The 25,912-nt window shown below is 38.6% G+C and overlaps 1 protein-coding gene and 1 pseudogene across 1 annotated transcript; both read left to right on the top strand.

The window, feature by feature from the left end:
* Positions 1-730: 730 nt before the first annotated feature.
* On the top strand, positions 731-13,372 carry LOC131407596 (zinc finger protein 300). The gene is made up of 6 exons (XM_058544373.1): positions 731-922; positions 1,939-2,065; positions 2,738-2,781; positions 7,338-7,464; positions 7,697-7,823; positions 8,944-13,372. The coding sequence occupies exons 2-6, from the start codon at positions 2,032-2,034 to the stop codon at positions 10,487-10,489; spliced, it is 1,878 nt and encodes a 625-aa protein (XP_058400356.1). The 5' UTR covers positions 731-922; positions 1,939-2,031; the 3' UTR covers positions 10,490-13,372.
* An 8,631-nt stretch (positions 13,373-22,003) lies between these two features.
* On the top strand, positions 22,004-23,288 carry LOC131407582 (SNF-related serine/threonine-protein kinase-like; annotated as a pseudogene).
* The last annotated feature ends 2,624 nt before the right edge of the window (positions 23,289-25,912 follow it).

Genomic DNA, 25,912 nt, shown 5'->3' with positions numbered 1-25,912 from the left:
CCCCGTAGCTGCCCACTTCTGTCCCTATGCCTCCCATTTTTTGCCTTTCAGTGTCCCATCTCTCTGCCCACACAGGCCTCTCCTTTGCCCCCATTATCCCTGCTTTCTCCTAATCTCGGATTCTCTTCTCAACGTCCCTCTCTCTGTGCCTGTCTCCTTTTCCCTCTCAATTTTCCTCTTTTCTTCAGTCGGCCTCTGCAACTTATTACTGCAGTAATAATTTCCCCTAGAGAATTCCTTATCATCGTCTTTAGCATGAAGTTCATTATTACTATGTATCCCCTTTCTCCGCCCCCAGCGAACTCTTCATCACTTCGACCCCTCTTTCCCACAGTGGGATCTCCCGGGAGAGGACTGTCCCCATTCCACGCTTCCACCCCTCTCAGCAAGTAGAATCTCCCGGCATGGGGCTGTGCCATTTACAAACACGTTTAAGGAAAGTCGCGGATGAGAATATTTTACCATTCCATGTTCTTCCTCTTTCACTAAGGCAGTCTTCTAATAGAGAACGTATTACTCAAATTTATTCTCCAATCCTGTGAAAGCTCTCTGCAAAAGTTTGCACCTTACTGATTTGTATAATCGTCCTTTCCGTCATCTTCCCCCTCCCCTCGCTGCCGCAGTGATACGGCCCAGCCTCAGCCTCGGAATAAACCGAATTCCTCCGCTTGTACGGAACTGCCCGGGCTCTCAAGATGGCGGCTCCCGTTCAGACACAGTGCAGGGAGCGGCCATATTCCTCCTGAACAAAGCCGCCGAGGATGCGGAGCGGGCAGGAGCGCCCGGTACAAAACAGCGCAGGCTCGAAGCCCCGCGCTCTGCTCGTCCTGGCAGGAAGCGGGAGAGTCCGCCAGTATGGATGTGACAGCCGTCCCGGGTTAAGCCGTGACGGGCGTTTCGGGACCAGGTCACTGAGCTGCAGGTCAGAAGGCGGATATGTGCAGTATGAGTGAGTCTGTTGGATCGGAATGGGAAGGGAGGGGTCTGTGAGGGTCATTGATTAGAGGTTTATGAAGTCACAGGTGGGGAAGGTATGTGGTATTAGTGTTGGGTTTATTTGGGAGCCAGGGATGGAGTGAACTATGAGGTTAGTAATTGGGAAATGACGTGTCAGTGATGGGGTTGTCTGTGGGATCAGAAATGGCGGGTAGGGGGACTGACTGGTGGGGATGATTGGGGTCAGTGATTTAGGAAACCCTGGGGAATTAGTGATGGGTGAGGGGGCTGTGGGCCAAATGACGGGGGCCTCCACGTGGTGGTCAGTGATGTGATGGGCATGAGGGAGTTCTTTGGGGTTTGTGATTACTAGGCATGAGGATTCTGAGATTTGGAGGGAGCAATAATGGGATCAGGGCGTCATGATGATCAGTCCAATTTACTGGGAAAGTCTTTTATATACATTGAAATTTCCACAGATCATAGGCAATCGTTGAGTTCTTAAAAGTCAAATCCCTTCTCAATCCACCGTTGTGCCCTTAGCCTAGTGCCCCCCACAGAAATCATGGCTTTCAAACAAGACCAAAGGGGCTGGCCCTGTGGCCTAGTGGTTAAATTCGGCTTGCTCTGCTTTGGTGGCCTGGGTTTGGTTCCCTGGGGCAGACCTACACTACTCATCAGGGGCCATGCTGTGGCGGTGACCCACATACAAAATAGAGGAAGAGTGGCACAGATGTTAGCTCAGGGCAAATCTTCCTCAAGCAAAAAGAGGAAGATTGGCTACAGATGTTAGCTCAGGGCGAATCTTACTCAGAAAAAAAAAAAAAAAAAAAGACCAAACAAATCAAAAAGGATAGGATTATTATGAAAAGTGTGATTTTAGACCTATCTCTTTCTAAGTTTATTGAAATAATTTTATATTTTATTCAAGAAACATTTACTGAGTACCTGCTGGTTGCCCAAAGATGTGTATGACAATTTCTTCTCATTGTTTCCTTCCAGATCTGTTTTGAGGAAGCCTGGAATACCCCATATAAAACAGTCTCCCTGTCATGGGAGCACTCACTCCCTCTGACCCAGTTCAGTCTTGTCTGCATGACTCCTCCTGGAACTGAGAAAAATTTACCAGGTATGTACCATCCTGCTTTGCAGTATATTCCCTTGTATCGGTGGTTCCAACCTATCACCGTTTTTATGTGCAGACAACTGCACTGTTGAAAATCAGCAATAAAAATTTGAACGGAAAACGTTTTAAAATTTTAACATTTTGGTCCATGAATATTGATTGGCAGGAGAGTTTGCTGAGTTGAGGGAAAATATAAGAGAGCTCTTGGGAGATTATTGGAATTCAGCTGCTGGTTCTTTCTGGGGAATAAGGGAATACATTCCTCAGTGTTCCATTTGCTCATTGCCATTCTTATTGCCAGGGAACTCTATCTGTAGTTGAATCTATATATATATATGTATCCATGTTTGTTGCCTTATGAAAACATTCTACAAATAGAATTGCTGGTTCATAGAGGAAAAATAAGTTGTTAGTAAATCAACATGAAACATCTCTTCGCATCTATATGATTAAAATCTTCCTCCAAGTTCTCTGTGATCATAGTGTAGTGACAAGAGGACTTCCTTCACATGGTGCCTGCTGATCCTTCTGTAAGGACCAAACGACCTTCCCCCACAGGTTGGCCTGTCCTCTACCTGACTTCTGGTGGTAGCTGTTTCTAGGCTGGTGAATGTGGAAGCTGCAGTCTGGGTCTGGTCTGTGAAAACATCCTGATCACCAGTTTTGCTTTTTTAGGCATCTGCCATTTTAGAAAAGAGCAGAAAATGATGAAGTCCCTGGTGAGTTGCTTTTATTTTTAATTTTTAAAATTTTCTCCTTGGTTTTCCATACAATCAAATGGAATAGTGCAAATAGCTAAAATTTGGATTAGGGAAAAGGTAGCCAAAATAAAGATCAAAACCTAAAAAGAGTTTCTAGGTAATATGTAGATAACCTGGCCTGAAATCATCTTTAAAAGTTGATGTACTAATTTTTCTGATCTTTCTTGCAGACATCCTCAGTTACATGATTTGCAATCCTCTAAAGAGAAAGTAGATAAATTTCCCACGGGAAGGAATTATTTCTTGCCATATAAATCTAAAACAGATATCCTTTTTGGGTCTTTCTCTAGGTGATGGAGTACACAGTGTTCTCACCAACACTCCTGTGGTAAATGCAACAGTAGATTTGTTCTAGCCGTATCATAAAATGATCTCTTTTAGAGAGAAGGTATCATAATGTCATAGCCAAACTCCTTGAACTTGATCCTTTCAGCTGCAGTCATCAAGCTGTTGTCTGTGGACCAATCCAGTTTTCCAACTGTTTTATAAAGAAAGTTTTATTGGCAGCATATTCATGCCATTTTTTATGTATTGTCTATGGCTGTTTTCGTGCTACAACAGCAGAGTTGGATAAGTACAACAGAGACTATATGGCCTGAAATGCTGAAAATATATACTTTACTGAACAAGTTTGTTGACCTCTGTTTAGAGGACCAGATTGATTACAGAGGCTTCCCATTGTCCAGCTTTATCCGCTGGTAAAATCTAGATAACTTAATTATGGGTACATTTTTAATGGTCTTTCAAAATATATATTTCTCTCAAAAGGCAGTTCTTAAATTATAATTATCTGGCAAAGCTTTGGAGAACGGGGGTGCCTGATGCTCTGAACCCTGTGCTGTGGTCTCAGAGTTTATAGGATTACTTTCCAGCTCAAGGCCAGTTCCATCTCTGCTCTGCCATTTTTAACAGTCCGTATTATTTTTTCTTCCTGCCAACATTCGCTATATACGTGGTATACAAATTTTAAACTGTATAAAAAGATAAAAATTTAAAAACTGAGAGACTTTTTAATTTAAACTCCCCTCCTCCTGAGTTTATCAGTGTTAACCACTGTTTCTAACCTTCCAAACCGTTTTCAATATAACTGCAATTAAGTGTGTATATGTGAAAGAACAAATGTGTAAGAGTGTCTCTTATTTTCTTGTGCTTTTCCTTTGGAAAAATAATGTTACAGTAAACATTCTGTTCTGCAGCTTGGTTTTTAACTTTACTGTCCGGTATAAAGATTTTTCTGTACATTTTGAATATCTTCCCATGCCAGCACATAGAATTCTGCTTTATTATTTTAGCAGATGCGTAATATTTCCTTGTGGCCTGGTTCACTGCGATTGTTTCCTCATCTGTAAAATGGAGATTATAATCCTCATAGGGTTGTTGTGGGAATTAAGTGAGTAAAAGACCATGCTTGGAACTGTAACTGGGGATGGTGTGTTCTATATTTAGTATTAGCTGTTATTATTATGTTATCATTATTATTGTCAAATCTTGAAATCAGCTTTTGCATTAGGAGTTCTTATGTATGTTTTACAGTAGTGCTTAACAAATGAGTTCTATTGTGAAAAGATAGGTGTTTTTCCTTCTTGGATGTCAGTAGCTTTAGAGCTGTGCTGTCCAATACAGAGCCACCAGCCACATGTGATTCTTGAGCACTTGAAATTGGCTAGTCTGAATTGAAATGTACTGGAAGTGTAAAGTATGTACTGGATTTTGAAGATGTAATTCCAACAACTAATAATAATTTTTAAAGATTAATTACATGTTGAAATGATATTTTAGATATATGGGACAAATGTATATTATTGAAAATAATCTTTTGAATGTGGCTACTAGAAAATTTAAAATTACCTATCTGGTTAGCTTTATATTTCTGTTAGAGCTGCATTAGAGAATGAAAATGGATTTTTTATTAGCCCAATAAATCCAACTACCATGGGTAATTAACCAATGATATGCTTGTTCCTTTAGGAAGATGGATTTATATTTTTTCCATACTGTCCAGAAGTGAAGTAGTCATTTTTGTGCATATCTATTCTTCTTTTCTCCCTCTAACGCCTACTCCCCTTCCCTCTCCTCCATCTCTTTCATTCTCCCAGTCACCCAAGCTGTAAAAATTGTGTATAGCTGATAAAAGTACAATTTTTCACTGATTATGCACTATATTTTACTCAAAATTAACAAAATGTATACATATTTAGTATATTGAAGCATTCAATTATCATTAATAAAGTAAAATCAGAAGTTAGAATTACATATATTAATTTTATCAGAATGGATTTCTTCTGTATTCCACATTTATCTTTCTCATGTTCTTTAGATCAGAAGAATATAATTGACTAATGCACAAAACTATTTTTAACTAAACATAAACTTTATTTTATTTTCTATAATCTTCATTCATTCGTTTTTAGCAAACATTTCTTGAGTACCCAATATATGTCACAGGCACTGGCTAGCCATGAAATACCTCAAGCAGATTTAGGCGTAGTCTTTTCCTGGGAAGAATGCAGAGAGAAATGGGGTAAACAGATGTGGAAACAACATTGACACATAAAAGCTCTATAATAGACATGGGAGCATTATAGCAGAGAGGGGGGAGCAACCAGCTTTGTAAGGAAGTTGAAAATAGGCTTAAAATATTATTTAACTTTGGATCATGAGGGAAGTAGGGTGGGGGTGGGAAACAGCATTTGCAAAAGTAGAAAGGGCAGAGATTTTAGGATGGCTGAGCATTGAGGGAAACTAAAGTGGAGAGTGTTTCATGGAAAGTGTGCCTAAGGGTGGTATGAAAGCAATAAAATGTAAAAGATCCTGTTTACAGTATCAAGCAGGCAGTGTGGAGTGCAGTGGTCAAGAACCCAAGCATCAAGTGAGAATACCTGCTTTTTAATCTGAGAGTTAATTAATCATATGTTCAGTATGTAACCTCTGGCAAGTAGTTCCTTAAACACTGTAATCCTCAGTTTTCTCATATGTAAAGTGGAAAAATTCATAGGGTTGTTATGAGGACAAACTAAATGCTTGGCAGCTTGATGGTGTGAATATGGGACTTGGTGTGGGATGAGAGAAATCTTAAGATTGAGATGACTGAGATGAGACTGTGTATGCAAGGGTGGAACCAAAGGAGGCTTTTAAGCAGGGGAATGTTGAAATTTGAAACAGTATTTAATTTGTCTTATTCTGAAAGCAATATTTGATAATAATGGAATATTTAGGAAAAAACCTGAAAAATAGTTTAGAATAATATAAATCACTCAGATTCCACTATTAGATGACAACTATTTTGAACATAGTGGTGATAATTAAAATAGTCAGTTTTCCCTCCAGAAACATCTTATGGCTGTACACTTACCCGAGTCTTTTATATTAATGCCATGTCAATAATTTGTTGTGATTTTTTTCATGAATGTTTCCTGCACATTTCTTGCTAAGTGTGTTCTTCAGTATTGCTATTGTAATTGATGTATTTCATTATATTACTAGCTATTGCATATATATAGGAGAACTGTTAGATTTAGGAGAAGCTAAGATTATTTTCCTACAAAATGAGGGGATTAGATTATTATCTTCAAGAACCCTGACGTTCTGTGATTCTCTAAATGTCGCTTTTCTCTTTTTTTAATGTTGTACTTTAAAAAGACTTTTCTGCTCTATAATTTTTAATAAAAGTTCTCCCATGTTTTGTTTTGTTACTTTTATAGTCTTGGGTATTTTTTAGAGTTTAAATTTTTCCTCCCTCCAGAATGTATGTTTTCTATTTTCTAAGACATAAGATATGGTGTATTAGTTTGCTAGGGCTGCTGTAACAAAGTACCACAAAGTAGGTGGATTAAACAACAGAAATTTATTCTCTCATAGTTCTGGAGGCTAGAAGCCAAAACTCAAGGTGTCAGCAGGGTTGGTTCCTTCGGAGGGCTGTGAGGGAAGGGTCTGTTCCAGGCCTTTCTTCTTGGCTTGTAGATGACCATCTTATCCCCATGTCTCTTCATATCATCTTTCCTCTATGTGTCTGTCTCTCTGTTCACGTTTCTCCTTTTGATATGGACATCAGTCATATTGGATTAGGGTCCACCCTGATGACTTCAGATAACTAATTACATCTGCAATGACCCTATTTCCAAATAAAGTCACATTCTGAGGTATTAGGGGTTAGGACTTGAATGTAGGAATTTTCAGGGGATACAATTCAGTCTATAACATATGGATTCAATGTTATTCTTTTCCTCTTGACTATCCAGTTGTGTCAGTACTATTCATTGAATAATCTGTCTTCTTCCCAGTTATATGAATGCTGCCCTTATCATTTATTAAATTATTATTTGTATTGGGTAGGCATTTTATGATTTACTTCTTCTGTTTTCCTGATCTGTCTGGCTCTTCTGGCTAAAGACAAAATTTTACATTGTTTCTCCCAAATACTATGATATGAAATGAGGTGTAGGTATAGTTTTACATACTATAGTAGAAATGATGAGAATAATCACTTCAGATTGAACAGGAATGTACTGTTGCAGGGGTTAGTGTCGTTCAAGGATGTAGCTGTGGATTTCACCCAGGAGGAGTGGCAGCAACTGGACCCTGCTCAGAGGACCCTGTACAAGGATGTGATGCTGGAGAACTACAGCCACCTGGTCTCAATGGGTAAGAATGGCTCCCTGTGTAACTCAGACTTGTCCAGTCAAGTACCTTTCCTTATCAGTTTCTATGGTTAGATGGTTCCTAACATATATAATGATCTTTATACCTTTCCAAATGGAAGTCTTTATTTTGCTGAGGGCCAACTGGACTGCTTCATTTTAGACCTCTTTAAACTACACTGTCTCTTCTTCCTTCAGTGCAGTCAGTCCCACTTCCTCTGATTTCCATTTAATAGGGTATCCAGTTTCCAAACCAGATGTCATCTCCAAGTTGGAACAAGGAGAAGATCCATGGATCATAAAGAGAGACCTATCAAATTGGATCTATCCAGATGGAAATCAGGCAGATGGGAGACAAGGGAAGTGAAATATCAGTTTGTTTTGTTTTTTTAATTGATCGGTTCCTGAGGCTTATGTTTCTATCCTTATTGAAATCTCTTATTCTACTTTGTTCCTATGCTGAGAATTTAGTAGGTATTCAGCAAATAATTAATCAATTAAATAATTGTGAGCCTTTATAGGAGAAAGCTATTTCTTAGTGATCTTCTCTCTCTCTCTCTCTATATATATATACTGCCTTTTTCGAAAAAGCTTAATAGGCAATAGAAGGTAAATTCATTCCAAGAACATAGAAGGTAAGACCTCCAGATACATGGCTTTATAAAATTGAATGTCAAATACAGTTACTGTTTTTAAAAGTTCAGAGAAAATTAGAGTCTAAAGAGATGCAACATAATTTGAGAATGCATTTTTCTGAGCATGCAGCTGTAGCTGTTTTGAAAGATGTATTAAGTATTGATAATGCTGAAGGAGGAGGGTGAAGGCAAACTGTTGGTGGAGGAGAGAGTATATAAACAAAACCTTGGATTTGGGAAATATGGCTTTTCTAGGAGAACTTTGCTAGTTTTATTTGATATGTATAGAGGGTATTTATAGGGAGTAGTGGAATTCAAGCTTGGATTCTTGGTGTGAATCTGATACTGAATCCATAGCAGGATCTTGGATTTTTCTGTTGTTTGTGTTAGTTGTTAATTAGGAAAGTAGAATGAGGAGAGTTAAAGTATTTTGAGTACAGAAGAGACCTTGTTTCTTTGGATAGTGGTGGCAGAATAATAGTAGTTAAGTATATGTATAGCAAATGATTTATAAAATAAATGATTTCAAAAGGTGAAAAGCATCTCCATTCAGAAAGCAGGGGAAATGGGAAGATTCTAGAAGAATAATCCAAGATTAGAGTGATAATAACCCAGGCACTTTTCTATCTCTTTCAGGTCTAGTTTTTCTATGAATATTTCTCTTTAGCATCCTTGTCTATTCATTCACCCAATCATACTATATGCTATACTATCTTACAAGGTGACCTGTCTCCATCCCTGTTTTCTGAGTTCATCAACTACGTTGGATCAATCATTGTTCCATTTCTCTGTGTTCTGTTAATACTGCTTTATGAATGTTTTATTTTATCTTTCTTTCCTTTAGACAGGAAGAGTAACCTTGACAACCCCCAATCATGTATTTTGGGTTCTGTTTCCTTCCATAATGAGATACTGAAAGGAGTCACAAAGGATGGTTCATTGTACTCCATTTTAAAATTCTGTCAAGGTGATGGCCAGCTGCAGAGATATCAGGAAAACCAAGACAAACTTTTCAGGCAAGTAACAGTCATCAACAACAAAACAGTGACTGTGGTGTCAGACCATAAATATAATGCATTGGGAAAAATATTTCAAGAGTGCATACAGCCATATGTTTCAAGACAAAGACTCCATAAGTATGATGCATTTAAAAAAACCTTGAAATCTAATATTGACCTACCCAGTTGTAATAAGGGCAATTCAAGAAAAAGCCCTGATGAGAGTTTTGGATATGAAAAATCATCTAGCCATGGTGTGTCCAATTCTAATCTTGAGAAAATTCACAATGGAGTAATACCCTGTGATAATAATCAATGTGGGAACATTTTCAGCAATAAACAATCCCTTATTCAATATCAGAATGTTGAAACTAAGGAAAAAACCTGTGTATGTATTACATGTGGAAAAGCCTTTGCTAAGAAGTCACAGCTCATTGTACATCAACGAATTCATACTGGAAAGAAACCATATGATTGTGGGGCATGTGGGAAAGCCTTTAGCGAGAAATTTCATCTCATTGTACATCAGAGAACTCATACTGGGGAGAAACCTTATGAATGTTCGGAATGTGGAAAAGCCTTCTCTCAAAAATCATCCCTCATTATACATCAGAGAGTTCACACTGGGGAAAAACCATATGAATGTAGTGAATGTGGAAAAGCCTTCTCCCAGAAATCACCCCTCATTATACATCAGAGAATTCACACCGGAGAGAAACCTTATGAATGTAGAGAGTGTGGTAAGGCCTTCTCCCAGAAGTCACAGCTGATTATACATCATAGAGCTCATACTGGAGAGAAGCCATATGAATGTACTGAATGTGGGAAAGCCTTCTGTGAGAAGTCCCACCTCATTATACATAAAAGAATTCACACTGGGGAGAAACCCTACAAATGTGCTCAGTGTGAGGAAGCCTTCAGCAGGAAAACAGAACTCATTACACATCAGTTAATTCATACTGGGGAGAAACCTTATGAATGTACTGACTGTGGGAAAACTTTCTCCCGGAAGTCACAGCTCATCATACATCAGAGAACACACACTGGAGAGAAACCCTATAAATGCAGTGAATGTGGGAAAGCCTTCTGTCAGAAATCACATCTTATTGGACATCAGAGAATTCACACAGGAGAAAAACCTTATATATGTACTGAATGTGGGAAAGCCTTCTCTCAGAAGTCCCACCTCCCAGGACATCAGCGAATTCATACAGGAGAGAAACCTTACATATGTGCTGAATGTGGAAAAGCCTTTTCCCAGAAGTCAGACCTTGTTTTACATCAAAGAATTCATACTGGGGAAAGACCCTATCAGTGTGCTGTATGTGGGAAAGCCTTCATCCAGAAGTCACAACTCACTGTACATCATAGAATTCATAAGAGTGTAAAATCATAATTACCTGAACACAGAAAAGCCTTCAGTATTAGCTCAAGCCTTAACAAATACTATAAACCTAATTAATTTGATAAGTTTGTGGGAGACATCTTTATAGTTAAAATTTTACAAGAAAATTAATGTCTGTAGTGTGGTGATACCTAATTCTTTCAGTAAAGATGATGGAAAATAATTATATAAGTGAGGGACACTTTCAAGGTGCCATGTAAAGCTTTTAAAGTTATGAACTGAATGGTCAATAGGAGAAATTATATATGTAGAATATTGTCAAGTTACATGTTCCTTATTATACTACATAACAATAACCAGACATTGTGGACTTGCTAATATTAGTTTGGCATAATTTTGACCATACAGTAGTTCCCTATAAAGGACATGAAGAAAGCTTGAGTAAAAAAAAAAAAAATCAGTTCCTAGAAACTGCTTTATATAGCATGACCCGTAAAGTTACATGTAAAATTCTTGTACAAAGATAGAAAGATAGGTTGATCAGATTCAAGAAAAGTGATATTTATGTGTTTTCCTGTCTCAAGCTTAGTAAGTTGACTTGTATCTCTGGAAAGATCCTGGACCTTGAAATTGATGTTTCTTGACGGGGTCTCCCCTTTACTGTCTCTCATTGGGAATTTGGTATGGTGGACTGACTTTGGTACTGATCCAGATGATCTTAGGTTTTAATCCTGGCTTAACTACTCACAGATTGTGTGACTTCAGGCAAGCCTACTTCACCCATCTGAATATTTTTACTTATTGGTAAATAAAAGTAAAATGTAGAGCACATTTTCAGTTAATATTAGTTCATTTTATCTTTCCTCTCTATCCTCCTGCAACAGGATGCTAAGACTAATATGTCAAAGCCATATCTGAATTTGCTTTGCAGTCCAGACACTCTGCTTTGATATCCCATTCCTATGATTGTTCATTTTACTGTCTTTGACCCTGGTGGCCTTGGTTCTTGGAATGTTAAAGTGACATTTTATTATGCTTTTATTATTTTTTACATACACTTATATAAACTGTGGTGATTGCACATAAAGACCTTGTCTAATGTCCCTTCAGTTCCTTTCTGACCCCTGCCCTGCAGGCCCAACTATTTTCCCTGGGAACTGAGGACACTTACAGAGGAAAACTCTTGGAGTGAGAAGTCATGCCTGCCATGGATTTGAGAACTTGATATCTCTAAAATATCTCCTGCTCTTCTTCCTGTGGTTTCACCTATTCTTCCATGACCAGTTTTAGATGAAGACCCCTGCTGGAGGTGCCCTGCAGGAGGGCATATATGGCAAGGATGAGGGTATCTATATGGATAAACATGGTTTACCCATGTTCACATAGTTCCCACTTGATTCCTTCACATTTCCCACCCTCCTGATCCCCTTCCTGCATGGCCTAACTGTCTATTGTGAAATGATGGGGCCCCTCTGGTAAGGACTTCTGCAGGGCAGAGGGCACACCTGACAGAGATGTGGGAACCTGTGTGGGAAAATTCCTGGTTTCATTATGAAGAGTGAGCTGAGAACACTGACGTCAGGTATAATCAACCATTCAGACCTGGGAAAGAAGGCCTACGGGTACATCTCATGCATTGAGCTACTCTGGGGGTTCCTCATGGAAGATGTTCCAACTGGCCCTTATGAAGACATGAGAAGGACAAGAGATCATATTGGGGACACACAGAAGTTTAGTGAAGAGGGAGTTCTATATAGTGACAGCTATGGAACTTATGCAGATAACAAAGATTCACACTTCCCACCTTACAGGCCTCCCATTTGGTCCTTCCACTGTCACAGCCCCCAGGCAACCTCATTGATCTGATAATGGGTTTCTATAAAAATTCCTCTTCAAATTTAGCACCTACTTGTTTAACACGTCACAACCACCAATGCTTTTTTTTTTTTTAAAGAATTTTACTAGAGGAGCTAGCTAGTGCAATGAGGAAAGAAAAAGAAATAATAGGCATAAGGAATGGAAAGGAAAAAGTAAAATGGGCATTATTTGCAGATGATACAATTGTGTATAAAGAAAAAAATATATACTAAGTATTAGAAATAGAGGAGTTTAGTTGGTTTATACAATTTTAATATTAAAACTAATTCTACACACCAGCAACAGTGTGAAAATTTAAAGATAGCATTTACATTAGCATCAAAAATATAAAACACCTAAAATAAATCCAATCATGAAGTGCAAGACCTCTACACAGAAGATTATAAAACATTAGTGAATAAAATTAAAGGCTTAAATAAATTAAAGGACTTACCAAATTTGTTGGCTGGAAAACTGAATATTAAAGATGCTAGTTTTCCCCAAAGTGATTTATATATTGCTGGGTATATGAGGAAAGAAATTGAAATCCAAAGGAACAAGCCCATTCATAAAAGAGAGTTAGCTCATTTTATTATTGAACAACAACAGCAACAAAACACCATATAGCATGCAGGTAGCCAGCAACCAGCTACAAATTTCTAATGGATTTTTAGCTCTATATGGAATTAAACCTACAGTTGGTATAAATCATCCTATTGTTAGTAAATGGCAGATATTCAATTTTCATCAGTAGTTACATTGAGCTTGCTCCTGTTATGCATAAGTCTTTATCAGGCTTACTCTGATACTCTGTTCTTCACAATTCTTTGTCAGTACCTCCTCCTATGGTTAGTCATGGCACTGTATCTAGCACATATGATTAGTCATATCCTTCAATGTTCCTCAATAGAGTTAGATAAGTTCAGTTTCCCACAATATTCAATATGTTCCATATCAAAACCCCAATAAGCTTTTTTTTTGAAATCTTACAATTTAATTCTAGGATAACATATGGAGATGCTAAAAGTCAAGAATAGACAAGACACTTATGAAGAGCAAATTTGGAGAATATACCAGACTCAGACTTCCTATAAAGCAATAGTAACTAAGGCAGTGTGGTATTGCACATGGGTAGTCAAATAGACCAATGGTAAAAGAGAATTCAGAAACAGATGAATTACCTATAGACACTTGAATTATGACAAAGGTGATATTGTAGAGCAATAGGAGAAAAGTGGTATTTCAATGTTTCTGGCTCAATTAATTACCTATACGGGTAAAACAAAAAATGAAAACTTAAACTTAACCACATACCATTCACAAAATCACTTCCACCTAAACCTTAATAGAGGGAAATGTATAGCAACAAGTACAGATCAGGCAAGAAGAAATCATGAAAATATCTAAGCATCTATCTCAATAGGTTAGAATAAAAAACGTAAATTAAACAAGAAAGTAAAAAGAAAGTGATAAGAAGATGAAAAATAGAGGGAAAAAACATAAAATAGGGAGAAACAACAAAACCAAAACATTGTTGATTGGAAAGATTAATGCCATCTGTAATCTCATGACAGTACAGATAAAGAAGGCTTAAATACTCATTATAAGCAATGAAAGGGAACAGCATCACTTCAGAATCCACAGATACTTAAAAGATATCAAAAAGATTTGAATACAACTAAATAAGTAGAAAATAATGCCAACTCTACAACATCTAGTTCAAAAACAGAAGAGAAAGAATCCTTGACATATTTTATGAGGCTAGCATTATCCTGATGCTAAAGCTGGACAGAGACATTACAAAAAAAAAACTATTAGTGACCAATGTTTCTCCTGAACATAGACACAACCATCCTTAACAGAATATTTGCAAATCAAATCTAGCAGTATTTTAAAAGGAAAGTACATTATGGCCAAGGCAAGTTTAATTTAAGAATGCAAAGTTGAGCCAATATACAAAAACCAATTGGTGTAATTCATCATATGAATAGCCTAAAAAGAAGAACCATATGATCATTTCAATAGATGCAGGAAAATTATTTGACAAAAATTCCACATCCCTTTAGAATAAAAACTCAGCAAACTAGGAATAAAGGGCAGCTTCCTCAAATTGTTATAGGGCATCTATAGAAAATCTGCATTTATCATATTTAATGCTTGCCCCAAAAGACTAAATGCTTGCCCCAAGATTGGGAAGAAGTCAAAGATGTCTGCTCTGCTCTTTCTAGTGAAAATTGTACTGATGATCTTAGCCAGTGCAGTAGGGAAAACGAAAAAGGGGGTGGTGGTGGAGCATACAATCAGGAAAGGAAGAAATAAAATCGTCTTTATTTGCAGACAACCTGATCTTCCACAAAGATCTCAAAAATGATGAAAAATGCACTAGACCTAATAAGGAGGTTTTGCAAAGTATCTGAATAAAATGTGTTTACAGATGGAAAGATTCAGTAGTTTTCAGATATCAATTCCCCTCAAATTAATCGGTATATTCAATGCAATCACTCAAGAAAAATCCCAGCAGACATTTTTGTATAAATTGACAAGCTGCTTCAAAAATTTATATAGAAATGCAAAAGACCTAAAATAAATAAAACACCTTTGAAAAAAAGGAAGACAACTCATATTACCTGATTTCAAGGCTTATTAAAAAGTTAGAGAAATCAAGGCTGTGGTGTTGGACAGGTCAATGGAACAGGATAGAGTCTAGAAATCAAACCACACATGTGGACAACAGACTTTTAACAATTTATTGAGGTAACTCAATGGACAAAAGGTAGTCTTCTCAACAAATAATGCTGGAACAATTGGAAATCCATTTGCAAAATAATAATAATAATGAACTTTGATCTGTAGCTCACACCATATACAAAAATTAACTTGAAATAGGTCATGGACATAAATGTACAAGTAGAGACTATAAAGTTCTAGAAGAAAACAGAAAATACCTGTGACTTTTGTTATGCAAAGATTTTTCAGACAAGATACAAAAAACACAAAGCACAAAACTAAAAACATAAATTAGAGTTCATTACAATGATAACTTCTGCTCTATGAAATACATTGTTAAAAAAATGCCCTAGTTACAATACCCCAGATTCATCCTACATATTCCTTCCACCACACCTGGAGTCAGCCATTTCTCCAAAGAGCACTGGTTTCTCCTAGTGGGCAATAGTATTTGAAAGCCCCAATCTGGTTGCTTCAGGTGCTCATAACCAATGGCGTCTCATTGAGTCTAGACCACTTTCCGTGGACTTGGCAAGGAATCAGAACCTATTGTTTTAAATTATGAGTTTATACTGATCTATTCACGTCTTTCATAAAATCCTTGATATTTTACTAGTATTTCTTTCATCTTACACTGAAAATAATGGTTCCCAACCACTTTAGCAAAATTACTATTATTTTATTATAGTATGCCTAAAGAGATTTCAAATTCTCAACCCCAAATTACTATAACAATAAATGAACAAAAACAAGTAACAGATGAACAAAATCTATTCTTATGTTGATACCTTAGTTTTAATATTTTCCATTTCAATGGCTATAAAAATTCAACCAAGTTAAAAATAATTACATCAACAAGCTAAAAGTGCAAACAAGATAAGTATTCAAGGAGATGTAGTCATATATTAGACGTTCTGCAAAAGCTCAATTTCCCCTTCTTTCTCTTTTTAAGTCATGTTTGCAGATAAATCCTTGACATACTTCCCCACGTTGATTCTTAATTCCATATTCTAGGTCTCATTTTTGCTTTCTCATTGCCAGCTCTGTATCATAATGTTTATGTGCCAGGCATAACCAAGTTAACATTTCTATTCATGTAGTTATACTTAGGAATTTCACCTTCCTCTCGTGCCAGTGAAAGTCTTGATGTTTGAGTCCTTATCCGTAGTAGCCCTAGAGGAACCCATTCAGTCATCCTAATGAGGACTTCCTGTGCATCATATTGTGATGTGAACTGAGGATTCTACATTCTAATGGTTTATGCTTTAACTGGATTAGAGTGGTTTTGATACATTCCTGCCACAGGGAAATATTATTTTTCTGACTTGGTGAGAAGACTGAAAGGTCACAGAATTCTCTAGGAAGTCATTTGGTTACTTTCCAGCAACTAGTCTTGCAAATTTGGAGCTGTGAGGGATCTCAGGTAGTATTTGAGATGATTTTCTGGAATCTTCTCCAGTCTCCTAAAGGACTATACCTCTTTCACACCACCAGGAGCTTCATAACCTCGTTTTTAATAAGCAGCACACCTATCACAGCCTATCTCTTTACCATATCAATGCTCATATCACCACACCTACCTCTTGGGATCTTCTCACCAGACTAAACAAGAGAGCATCTTCACACAAAGGCTGATATCCATATTTTAAAGCCAGAAAGCTGCTTTGAAGGTCAGCACACATTTTTGCATCATCAAAACAAAACAAAAAACTGTCTTTGACTCCTTTCCTTTATACCTAAAAGAAAATCAAGATATCTAAAAACAAAAAACAAAGAGCAACTTAGTTTCCATTCATCAGAAATCATAATTCAAACCCAGGTATTCTGATTCCAGAGTCCACACTCTTAACCACTATGTTGTGCTGCCCCTCCTGCCTCATTCTCCCTTCTAGACTATTCTTTGAACAAATTCATGATATGGGATGCCCGAAAAAAAGTACTCCTTCTATTTAGCCAACCTTTACTATTGAAAAAAATTCTCCATTAAAAAACTTTTAAAATCACTATTTTAATTAATTCAAAAATTTTATTTTAATCCTTACATTTTGGTGTTCAAAAACGACCTCTCCTCAGTCCTGGCGATGAGATAGGAACACATAAACATGGAAATCAGGTTGGATTTTTAAATGAGCTCAGAGAATCAGTGTATGAAGAACATTGGGGAGGTCATTGATGCTACATGTTTGGTGAACCCCCTAAGCTCTGGCCCTCTAAGATTGGATCTTGTAGAAACATAGTCCTTGGGAGGTATGTCCTGATTATGATACTCTCTCTTTGTTGTAGGTGGTGCCAAAAAATTACCAGTAGACAGTGGCTCTTGATTTCGTTGGGATGATCAAGGAAGCCTGATTTAATGCCTGAGATTGCTTTGGGATTCCTTGTCTAAGGAAATCCTTGGATATCTCCTGGATATGGCTGCCTGAAGAAGGTCACACCATCCACAATTATACCTGCCAGAGGTAGGCCAAGCCAGTCATTAGAGGGGCCATATGGTCATATAATGGCAAAACATGACCATGAACATATTATAAGGCTCTTATACTATACATGAAGTGGCATATCACTTGCAGGTACATTGGGATAAGCTAAAGGTATATAGTACAACTGCGAAATAAACCACTAAAATAACAAGACAGAGTTATAGCTAATAATCCAAAAGGGGGACAAAAAGGAATCATAACAAATATTCAGTTAATCCAACAGAAGGCTGAAAAAGGAAAAAGAGAACAAAGAACAGACAGGACAAATAGAAAACAAAATTGAGATGACAGACTTAATCTAACAATATAAATTATTACATTAAATACAAATGATCTAAACACACAAATTAAAGGAAGAGATTGTCATATTGGATAAAACATTGCTTACAAGAAGCACACTTTAAATATAAAGACACAAATAGGTTAAAAATAAAAGGATGTAAAAAGATATAGCAGGCTAACACAAGTCAAAAGAAAGCTGAAGGAGCTATATTAATATCAGACAAAATATATTTCAGAACAAAGAATAATTATCGGAGATAAAGAGGACCATTTCATAATGATAAAGGGATCAATCTATCAAGAGGATGTAATCCTAAAAGTTTATGCACCTAATAGCTGAGCTTCAAAATACCTGAAGCAAAAACTGATACAATTGCAAGGAAAAAAAGACAAATTCACAATTGTAGTTGGAAATTTCAATCCCCTCTATTAATAATTAATAGAACAAGGAGATAAACGATCAGCAAGCATATAGTAGATAGACTTGAGCATCACTATCTACCAACTTGATGTAATTGACATTTGTAGAACATTCCACCCAACAGTGGCAGAATACACATTCTTTTTAAGTGTATGCAAAACATTTCCAAGGTAGGTCATATTCTGGGGTCATAAAACAAATCTCAATAAATTTAAAAGGTAAGATGTATTCTCTGTCCACAACAGAATTGTTAGAAGTCAATAACAGAAAAGTATTTGGACAATCCCCAAATATTTGGAAACTAAATAACATCCTTCTAAATAATCCATTGGTCAAAAAAAAATCAAAAAGGAAATTAAGTATTGTGAAATCAATGAAAATGGAAACACAACATATCTAAATTTGTGAGATGCCTCCAAAGCAGTACTTGGAGGGAAATATAAAACACTAAATGCCTATACTGGAAAAGATGAAAGCCATAAATGAATGACTCAGTTTACACCTTAAAATACTAGAAAAAGGAAAAAATGAAACCCATTGTAAACAGAAGATAGGAAGTAATCAAGTTCAGAGAAGAAATTAAATGGAAAAAATAGAGAAAATAAATGAAACCACAAGCTTTCTGAGAAGATTGATGTTAAGTCAGCCTCATCAAGATAAAAGAAGACAAATGATCAGAATCAGAAATGAGGGAAATCACATCATTACAGATTTTGCAGACATCCAAATGATAATAAGGGAATATTGGGAACATCTTAATGCCAGTAAACTTGATAACTTAGATGAAATAGACAAATCTATTAAAAGATACAAACTACCAAAGCTCACTCAAGAAGAGACAGATAACTTAAATAGACATATATCAATTAAAGAAATTGGATTTGTAGTTAAAAAACTTACTACAAAAAAACAAAAAACAACAATAAAAAAACTCCAGGTCCAGATAGCTTCACTGGTGAACTGTACTGAACCAAACCAAATTTAAGGAAGAAATAATACTGATTCTGCAAAAACTCTTCCAGAAAATTGAAGGGAGGGAATAGTTCCCAGCTCATTCTATTAGGCCGGCATTACTCTGATATAAAACCAAAGATACTACAAGAAAATAAAACTACAGACCAATATCCCTCATTAATGTAGATTCAAAAAGTCTAAACAAAATTTTAACATGTTTATTCCTACATTATATAAAAAGGATAATACATTGGGGCCAGCCCCGTGGCTTAGCGGTTAAGTGTGCGCACTCTGCTACTGGCGGCCCGGGTTCAGATCCTGGGCTCCCACCGACGCACTGCTTCTCTGGCCATGCTGAGGTGGCGTCTCACATGCAGCAACTAGAAGGATGTGCAACTATGACATACAACTATCTACTGGGGCTTTGGGGAAAAAAAGGAGGAGGATTGGCAATAGATGTTAGCTCAGAGCTGGTCTTCCTCAGCAAAAAGAGGAGGATTAGCATGGATGTTAGCTCAGGGCTGATCTTCCTCACAAAAAAACAAAACAAAACAAAACAAAAACGATGATAATAAAGGGAAATAAAAAAAAAAGTTAAAAGGAAAAAGGATAATACATCAAGACCAAGTAGGTTTTATCCTAGAAATGCAAGGTTGAGTTATCATTTGAAAACCAGTCAATGAAAGTCACCACATTAATAAACTAAAAAAGAAAAACCAAATGATTATCTCAATAGATGTACAAAAAGTACTTGACAAAATTTAACTTCTTCAATCAGAGAAGAACAAGTGAAAAACTGACAGCTAGCATTATACTTAATGGTAACAGACTGAACATTTCCCCTCGAAGATAAGAACAAGGAAAGGATGTTTTCTTCCATTACTTTTAAGTAAAACTCTCCTTGTTCGCAGATGATGTGTTCATCTATGTAGAAAATCCTAAATGATCTACAATAAAGCTACTAACTCAAAAGTGTGTTTAGCAAGCTCGTAGTGTACAAGATCAAAATGCAAAAATCAAATTTATATCTACATACTAACAACAAACAATCAGAAATTGGAATTAAAAAAGTAACACTACTGGGGCCGGCCCAGCAGCACAGTGGTTAAGTCCAGCACGATCCGCTTTGGCAGCCCGGGTTCATGAGTTTCGGATCCTGGGCACGGACCTACACCACTCTTCAAGCCATGCTTTGGTGGCAACACACATACAAAACAGAGGAAAGATTGGCACAGGTGTTAGCTCAGGGCTAATCTTCCTCAAGCAAAAAGAAGAAGATTGGCAACAGATGTCAGCTCAGGGTTAATCTTCCTCACCAAAAAAAGAAAAATACTACTACTTACAATAACTTTAAAAATATGAATATGGATACACCTAATAAAATATGGGCAAGACCTATACACTGAAAACTATAAAACATTGCTGAGAGAAATAAAAAGAACGAAAATAGGGCTGGCCCGGTGGCAAAGTGGTTAAGTGCGCATGCTCTGCATCGGCAGCCTGGGGTTCACAGGTTCGGATCCCAGGTGCACACTGATGCACTGTTTGTCAAGCCATGCTGTGGTGGCATCCCATATAAAATAGAGGAAGATGGGCACGGATGTTAGCCCAGGGCCAATCTTCCTCAGCAAAAAGAGGAGGATTGGCACTGGATGTTAGCTCAGGGCTAATCTTCCTTGCAAAAAAAAAAAAAAGGACCAAAATAAATGGAAAAATATATCTGGTTTGTTGGTTGGAAGACTCAATATTGTTAAGATATGAATTCTCCCTAAATTGGTCTATACATTCAACACAATCCCTATCCAAATTTCAGCAGGCTATTTTTTTTTTTTTTGTAGAATTTGACAGACTGATTCTAAGATTCATATGGAAATATAAAAGACCTAAAATAGCCAAAAAATTCTTGAAAAGGAAATAGAAATTTGGAGAACTTACGACAATTTCAATACTTTCTGTAAAGTTACAGTAACAAGAAGTGTGGTATTGGCCTAAAGTTAGTAAAATCTATATGACCCCATTTATAGGATGTTCTGAAATAGATAAATTAATCTGCGGTGTAAGAAATCAGAGCAGTGGTTGTCTCAGTGAGTAAGTTAACGGGGAAGGGACATGAAGGAATTTCTCATTTGATGGACATATTCTGTATTCTGATATGGGTATGCATTTCTTAAAACTCATCAAACAATACACTGAAAATTTTTGCCCTTCACGATGTGTTAATTATACCACAATGAAAGAGACAACAAAAAAATCACATTGTAAATAAAGCAAAAAACAAAAAATGTGGTATTAGAAATGAAAATTATTTCAGTGAGAGAACAGAATATGAAAGGTGCAACCTACTTTATATATATTTTGTGTGTGCTGTGAGGAAGATTGGCCCTGAGCTAACATCTGTTGCCAATCTTCCTCCTTTTTTCCTTTTTTCTCCCCAAAGCTCCAGTAGATAGTTGTATATCATAGTTGTGCATTCTTCTAGTTGCTCCACGTGGGACACCGCCTCAGCATGGCCAGATGAGCGGTAAGCACGTCAGCGCCCAGGATCCCAACCAGGGAACCCCGGGGCCGCGGGAAGCAGAGGCTGCGAACTTCACTGCGCCACCGGGCGGCGCTAAGTGTCCTGAGGTTCAGGTCTCTTGGAAAAGTATCTTTATATTATTAACTATAGTTATAAAGCAATGACATTATTTGGAAAATCTGCTTTAATATCTGTATTTGTTCGATATTTCCATATTTCCTGTTTTTTAGAATTTCCGCTTATGTATGTAAGCTTACAGTCCCCTTTCCATTGGTTTGTATCAGCAGTTTCTGGTCCAGGTTTTCTTGGATCACATATGATTACAAAAACAAAGACAATGGTTGTGTGCTGTCTTCAGAATTTCGGACCTCCCCGAGTTGGCTGGGCCAGCACTCTGCACGGTGTGGCCCGCAAGCTTGAAACCCACGGCCAGTGGGCGGAAGTGTCTGTTCAGGGTCGAAGAGGATCAAGAAGAAGATGAGGAGGACAGGAAACCCATGTCCTTCTCAACACAAGTGGCTTTGCGCCGCTAGCCGACTGTGACCTGACATCTAGGAAGAGTGCTCCTGTTCTCAACCAGGTCTTTGAGGAAGGGGACGCTGACGACGGGTTTGACACGAATGAGAGTCTGTCTCCCAAGCAGAGCAGGTTGAAAACGAACGTGCCTTCTCTGGGTGCGGTTCACAAAGGCCACCACCGGAGGAAAAGTCAGGGCCGGCCTCTAGCTGCAGAAGTTCCGGGGCCGCGGATGCGGCAGCTTGATCAAGATGGGCGGGTTCACCTACTCCTGGCATCGCGGGGTGGCAGCGAGGGGCCTCCTGGCGGTGACGGGACGGCGGGGGGCCAGAGCCAGCCGAGCAAGGGCAGCGGAGGAGCAAGGCCAGCACAGGGAGAACGTGGTCAGCGGGGGCGGCCCTTAGGACAGCTCGGCCGCACCGCCGCCGCCAGATAGAGCAGCCGCCGCTGGGCGGCGCGCAGCTCGGCTCGTGGAGAGCTTTGACCCGGTGAGCCTCTGCCTCCGCCCCCAGCTTCATGGGAGCGCCAAGTACAGTGTTGACCCACACAACGGCTTATTGTTTTCCAGTGTGAACGTCCGTGAGAAACTCACGCGGGAAACGTACATCAGCCCCACAGCGAAGGCGGGGCAGGCCTCTGCAGTGGGCAGCGTGCAGTTTTTCTCTGATCGCGTGGCAGACACCACCACTGAGTTGGAACGAATGAAGGGCAAAAACTTGGAAAATAACATGCTATTACCATGTCTGTGTGCAAAGGCCGTCTCTGTGACCACCCAGCGGGACCCCAAGGAGGGGCTGCTGCCGCATCGTTGGGCTGCGGCCCACTTTGGAGCTAGCGTGCTTCCTGCTTAGAGCGGTGAAGACCAGCTCACTTCACTCTTCCCTTTCCCTTCTGCTGTTTCGAAGTGGGCATTATGAACAATTATTACCAGTTTCATTTGTTCGCCTATCGATGTGACAATGCATGATCTTTGTACATGCTGCTGGACACTACTTTTCCAGGTGAGAGTCTGTTGTGTAATTTTTACATTTATAATTTTAATGTGATGATCACATTAAGGATTAAATTAAAATATATATTCAGAACCTAATAAAACAGAACACTTAAAAGTTTGATGTTCTACACTTAACCTAGCGAGAAAAATGCTTGTTTCCTTGTGAAAAACCTAAATTCCTGACCCCACCTTCTGTGATACATTTAACTCCATGCTCTGAGGTACACTCTGGTATCTGAAACACAAGTGGTCAGGGTGTGTGTGTGTGTGCATGCACTTGTGTGTGGTTTGGTGGTGGGTAGAAAGTGTCACAATTAGTGACGATGAAAACATTCCCATTCCTTCTCCCCAGCTGAGTTATTTTGCCTCCTCTTCACTGGTTTTCCTCCTTTCCCACTCATTCCCCCGCCTTTCCCCACTCTTGCGCTCATTTTTCTGTAGGTGCTGTGTGGCTGCCCCATGAACCATCCCATCCTTGAAGGCTGTGTGATCCCTTTGCCCTGCAATGATGTCATCAAGTCAAATACCATAGAGAGGGACTTCCCTTCCCCAAGACACCCACTCAGCAGGGAGAATTTGCTGATGAGTTCAAAGTTTGTTTTGAGACCCATGAACCCCACCGATTCAGCAGATCCTTGAGCAGCACTTCTTTGTTCCTTGGATGTGACCAGCCTTGTCACATCCATCTGATGATCCACCTCAGCATAACCTCCAAACATGTGCCACCTTCAAGATCCTCCAGCTCTGTGTCCACTAGGCTGGGGGCTCATTTCTCTAACATTCAAAAAGCCACTGTTTTCTGGAAAACAATCTCATTCTCAAACACTTTCAGAGTGGGGCTGACTTCTGCTGGGTGGGAGAAGGTGACCCAGGACATGCATCAATTTTTATGTCTCTCCTTTGAATCCAGCCCCCTTCTACTGGCTGGAGAGTAAGCTGAGTGCTACTTGAAGATATGTGGAGATTTCTTTCCCCAGCCTGATAAAAATATGTTCTCCTTCAACTCTAAGGTTTGCTAAGACCTTAACCCTGCTCTGCCTTCCTCCTATCTCCCACTCACTAAAGCACATCCAAGGGTTTTGTGTCTGTTGCTCTTAGAGTCTGTCACATGGAGAGAGGAAAGGGAAGTTGGTGGTCCATTGTACCTTTTCTTTAAGGAAAAGCTAAGAAGTGGGGCACAGTGCTCATTCTCCCAGCCTTCTTCAGGAATGTAAGGGAGACTTGGGGACAGGTGGAAGCTCTTTCTCCATCAAAGTATTCAGGGTCATGGAGAATTCTCCTTATCCTTCTAAACTCAGAACCCCAAGATTCCCAAACTCCAGTTCCATTTTGGGGATGTGTGAAGTTTCTTGTCTCATTATTCCTCATTATTCCACAATTCCAGTGGGAAATTGTGGCCCTACGATGCCTATGTAACCCCAACCATTCCAACCACGGCAGTGTACAGTTCAAAATAATGATGGTACAGAGGAGTGCTGATAAGTGCAGGTCCTGGGGCATAGTATTAATTGCTTCTCTCATTTTTTAAAGCTTCTGAACATTTTTGTTTGTTTTTACAAGGGCAATATTTTAATAAAAAATTTAAATGGGATATTCTTAGAGAGATAAAGGGAGCAACTTGAGATGGTCGTGGGGTGCAATTCCACTATCACTGGCCCTCCCTAATCTTTATCAGCTTCAAGAGGTCAAAGCCAGCTCTCAATAAGAGATAAAACTGAACTCCTCTTTAAGCCCCAGTTCCTGAGATACTCTAAACTTCCCCCAAATGCAGCAGAGACAAAAGACACCATTGTCTTTTTAGAAGAAACAAATATATTTGAGAAGAATAAATACTTCTGATTACGAGAAACAGTCTATCCTCTTCAGAGGATGTAGTAATGAGAGAACCAATTAATTTTCTCTAGTAGTATGGAAACATTTCTTTGAGAGAAATTTTGCTGGCAGCAGGGGATGGAGGAGGACTTTATGATTGATCAGAAGAAACACATATCCAGAGACAGGTGTCAGGGTGGCCTGCTGGACCTGGCATCCTTGGTCCAGGCTCCTTGAGGAGCTTCAAACACAATAGATCATTCTGGAACCTCACATTTTTCATGAGTTTTATGACTCTTAACTGTGACTTGCTTATTATTGTTTAGAGCAATTGGCAACTTAAGAGTCTATTTGAAGGCATCAAGATGTCGTCCTCAGCCCTTTCATTTCCTCAGGAATGCAGGGAGCCTTGTAATCACAGCAAAACATCTTCGAACTCAGCCTGGGCCTTGAGTTCCTCCTTAGGTAGACTTCCTTTCCTTGCATTAATTCTGCACATGATCCCATTTTTTTTTAGGATCTGGCCAATGACTGACTTGTTCTTCTGAGTTTCACCATCCCCTTTGTCCACAGAGGCAGCTCTGATTTCTAGTGGATCCGGGCTCTGCACAGATGTTGACAGCTTCTTGGTTTTGTGCCATTGATCTTTTTGTTTTGTCTCTTCTCTGTATGCAGTAAATGAAACCACTGGAATACACATTTATTCCTATTTTCTGAGTACTCTTTGGTGGATCCTGTGGTAGGTAGGAGGATGACTTGTTCCCAGGAGTCTCTGCTAATAGGATGTCCTGAGCGGATAGATGTCCTCCCTGGGGTGGATAGTCTCCAATCCTGCATTCCCTATTTGATCTTCTCCAGCTAAGGGTCTCCTAGGATTCTTAGGGTCTTTTCTTTCTTAAGTTGGTAATAGATT

The sequence above is a fragment of the Diceros bicornis genome, chromosome 1, assembly GCF_020826845.1.
Source record: "Diceros bicornis minor isolate mBicDic1 chromosome 1, mDicBic1.mat.cur, whole genome shotgun sequence".
Taxonomy (NCBI): Eukaryota; Metazoa; Chordata; class Mammalia; order Perissodactyla; family Rhinocerotidae; genus Diceros; species Diceros bicornis.
This window is presented reverse-complemented; position numbering and strand designations above follow the sequence as displayed.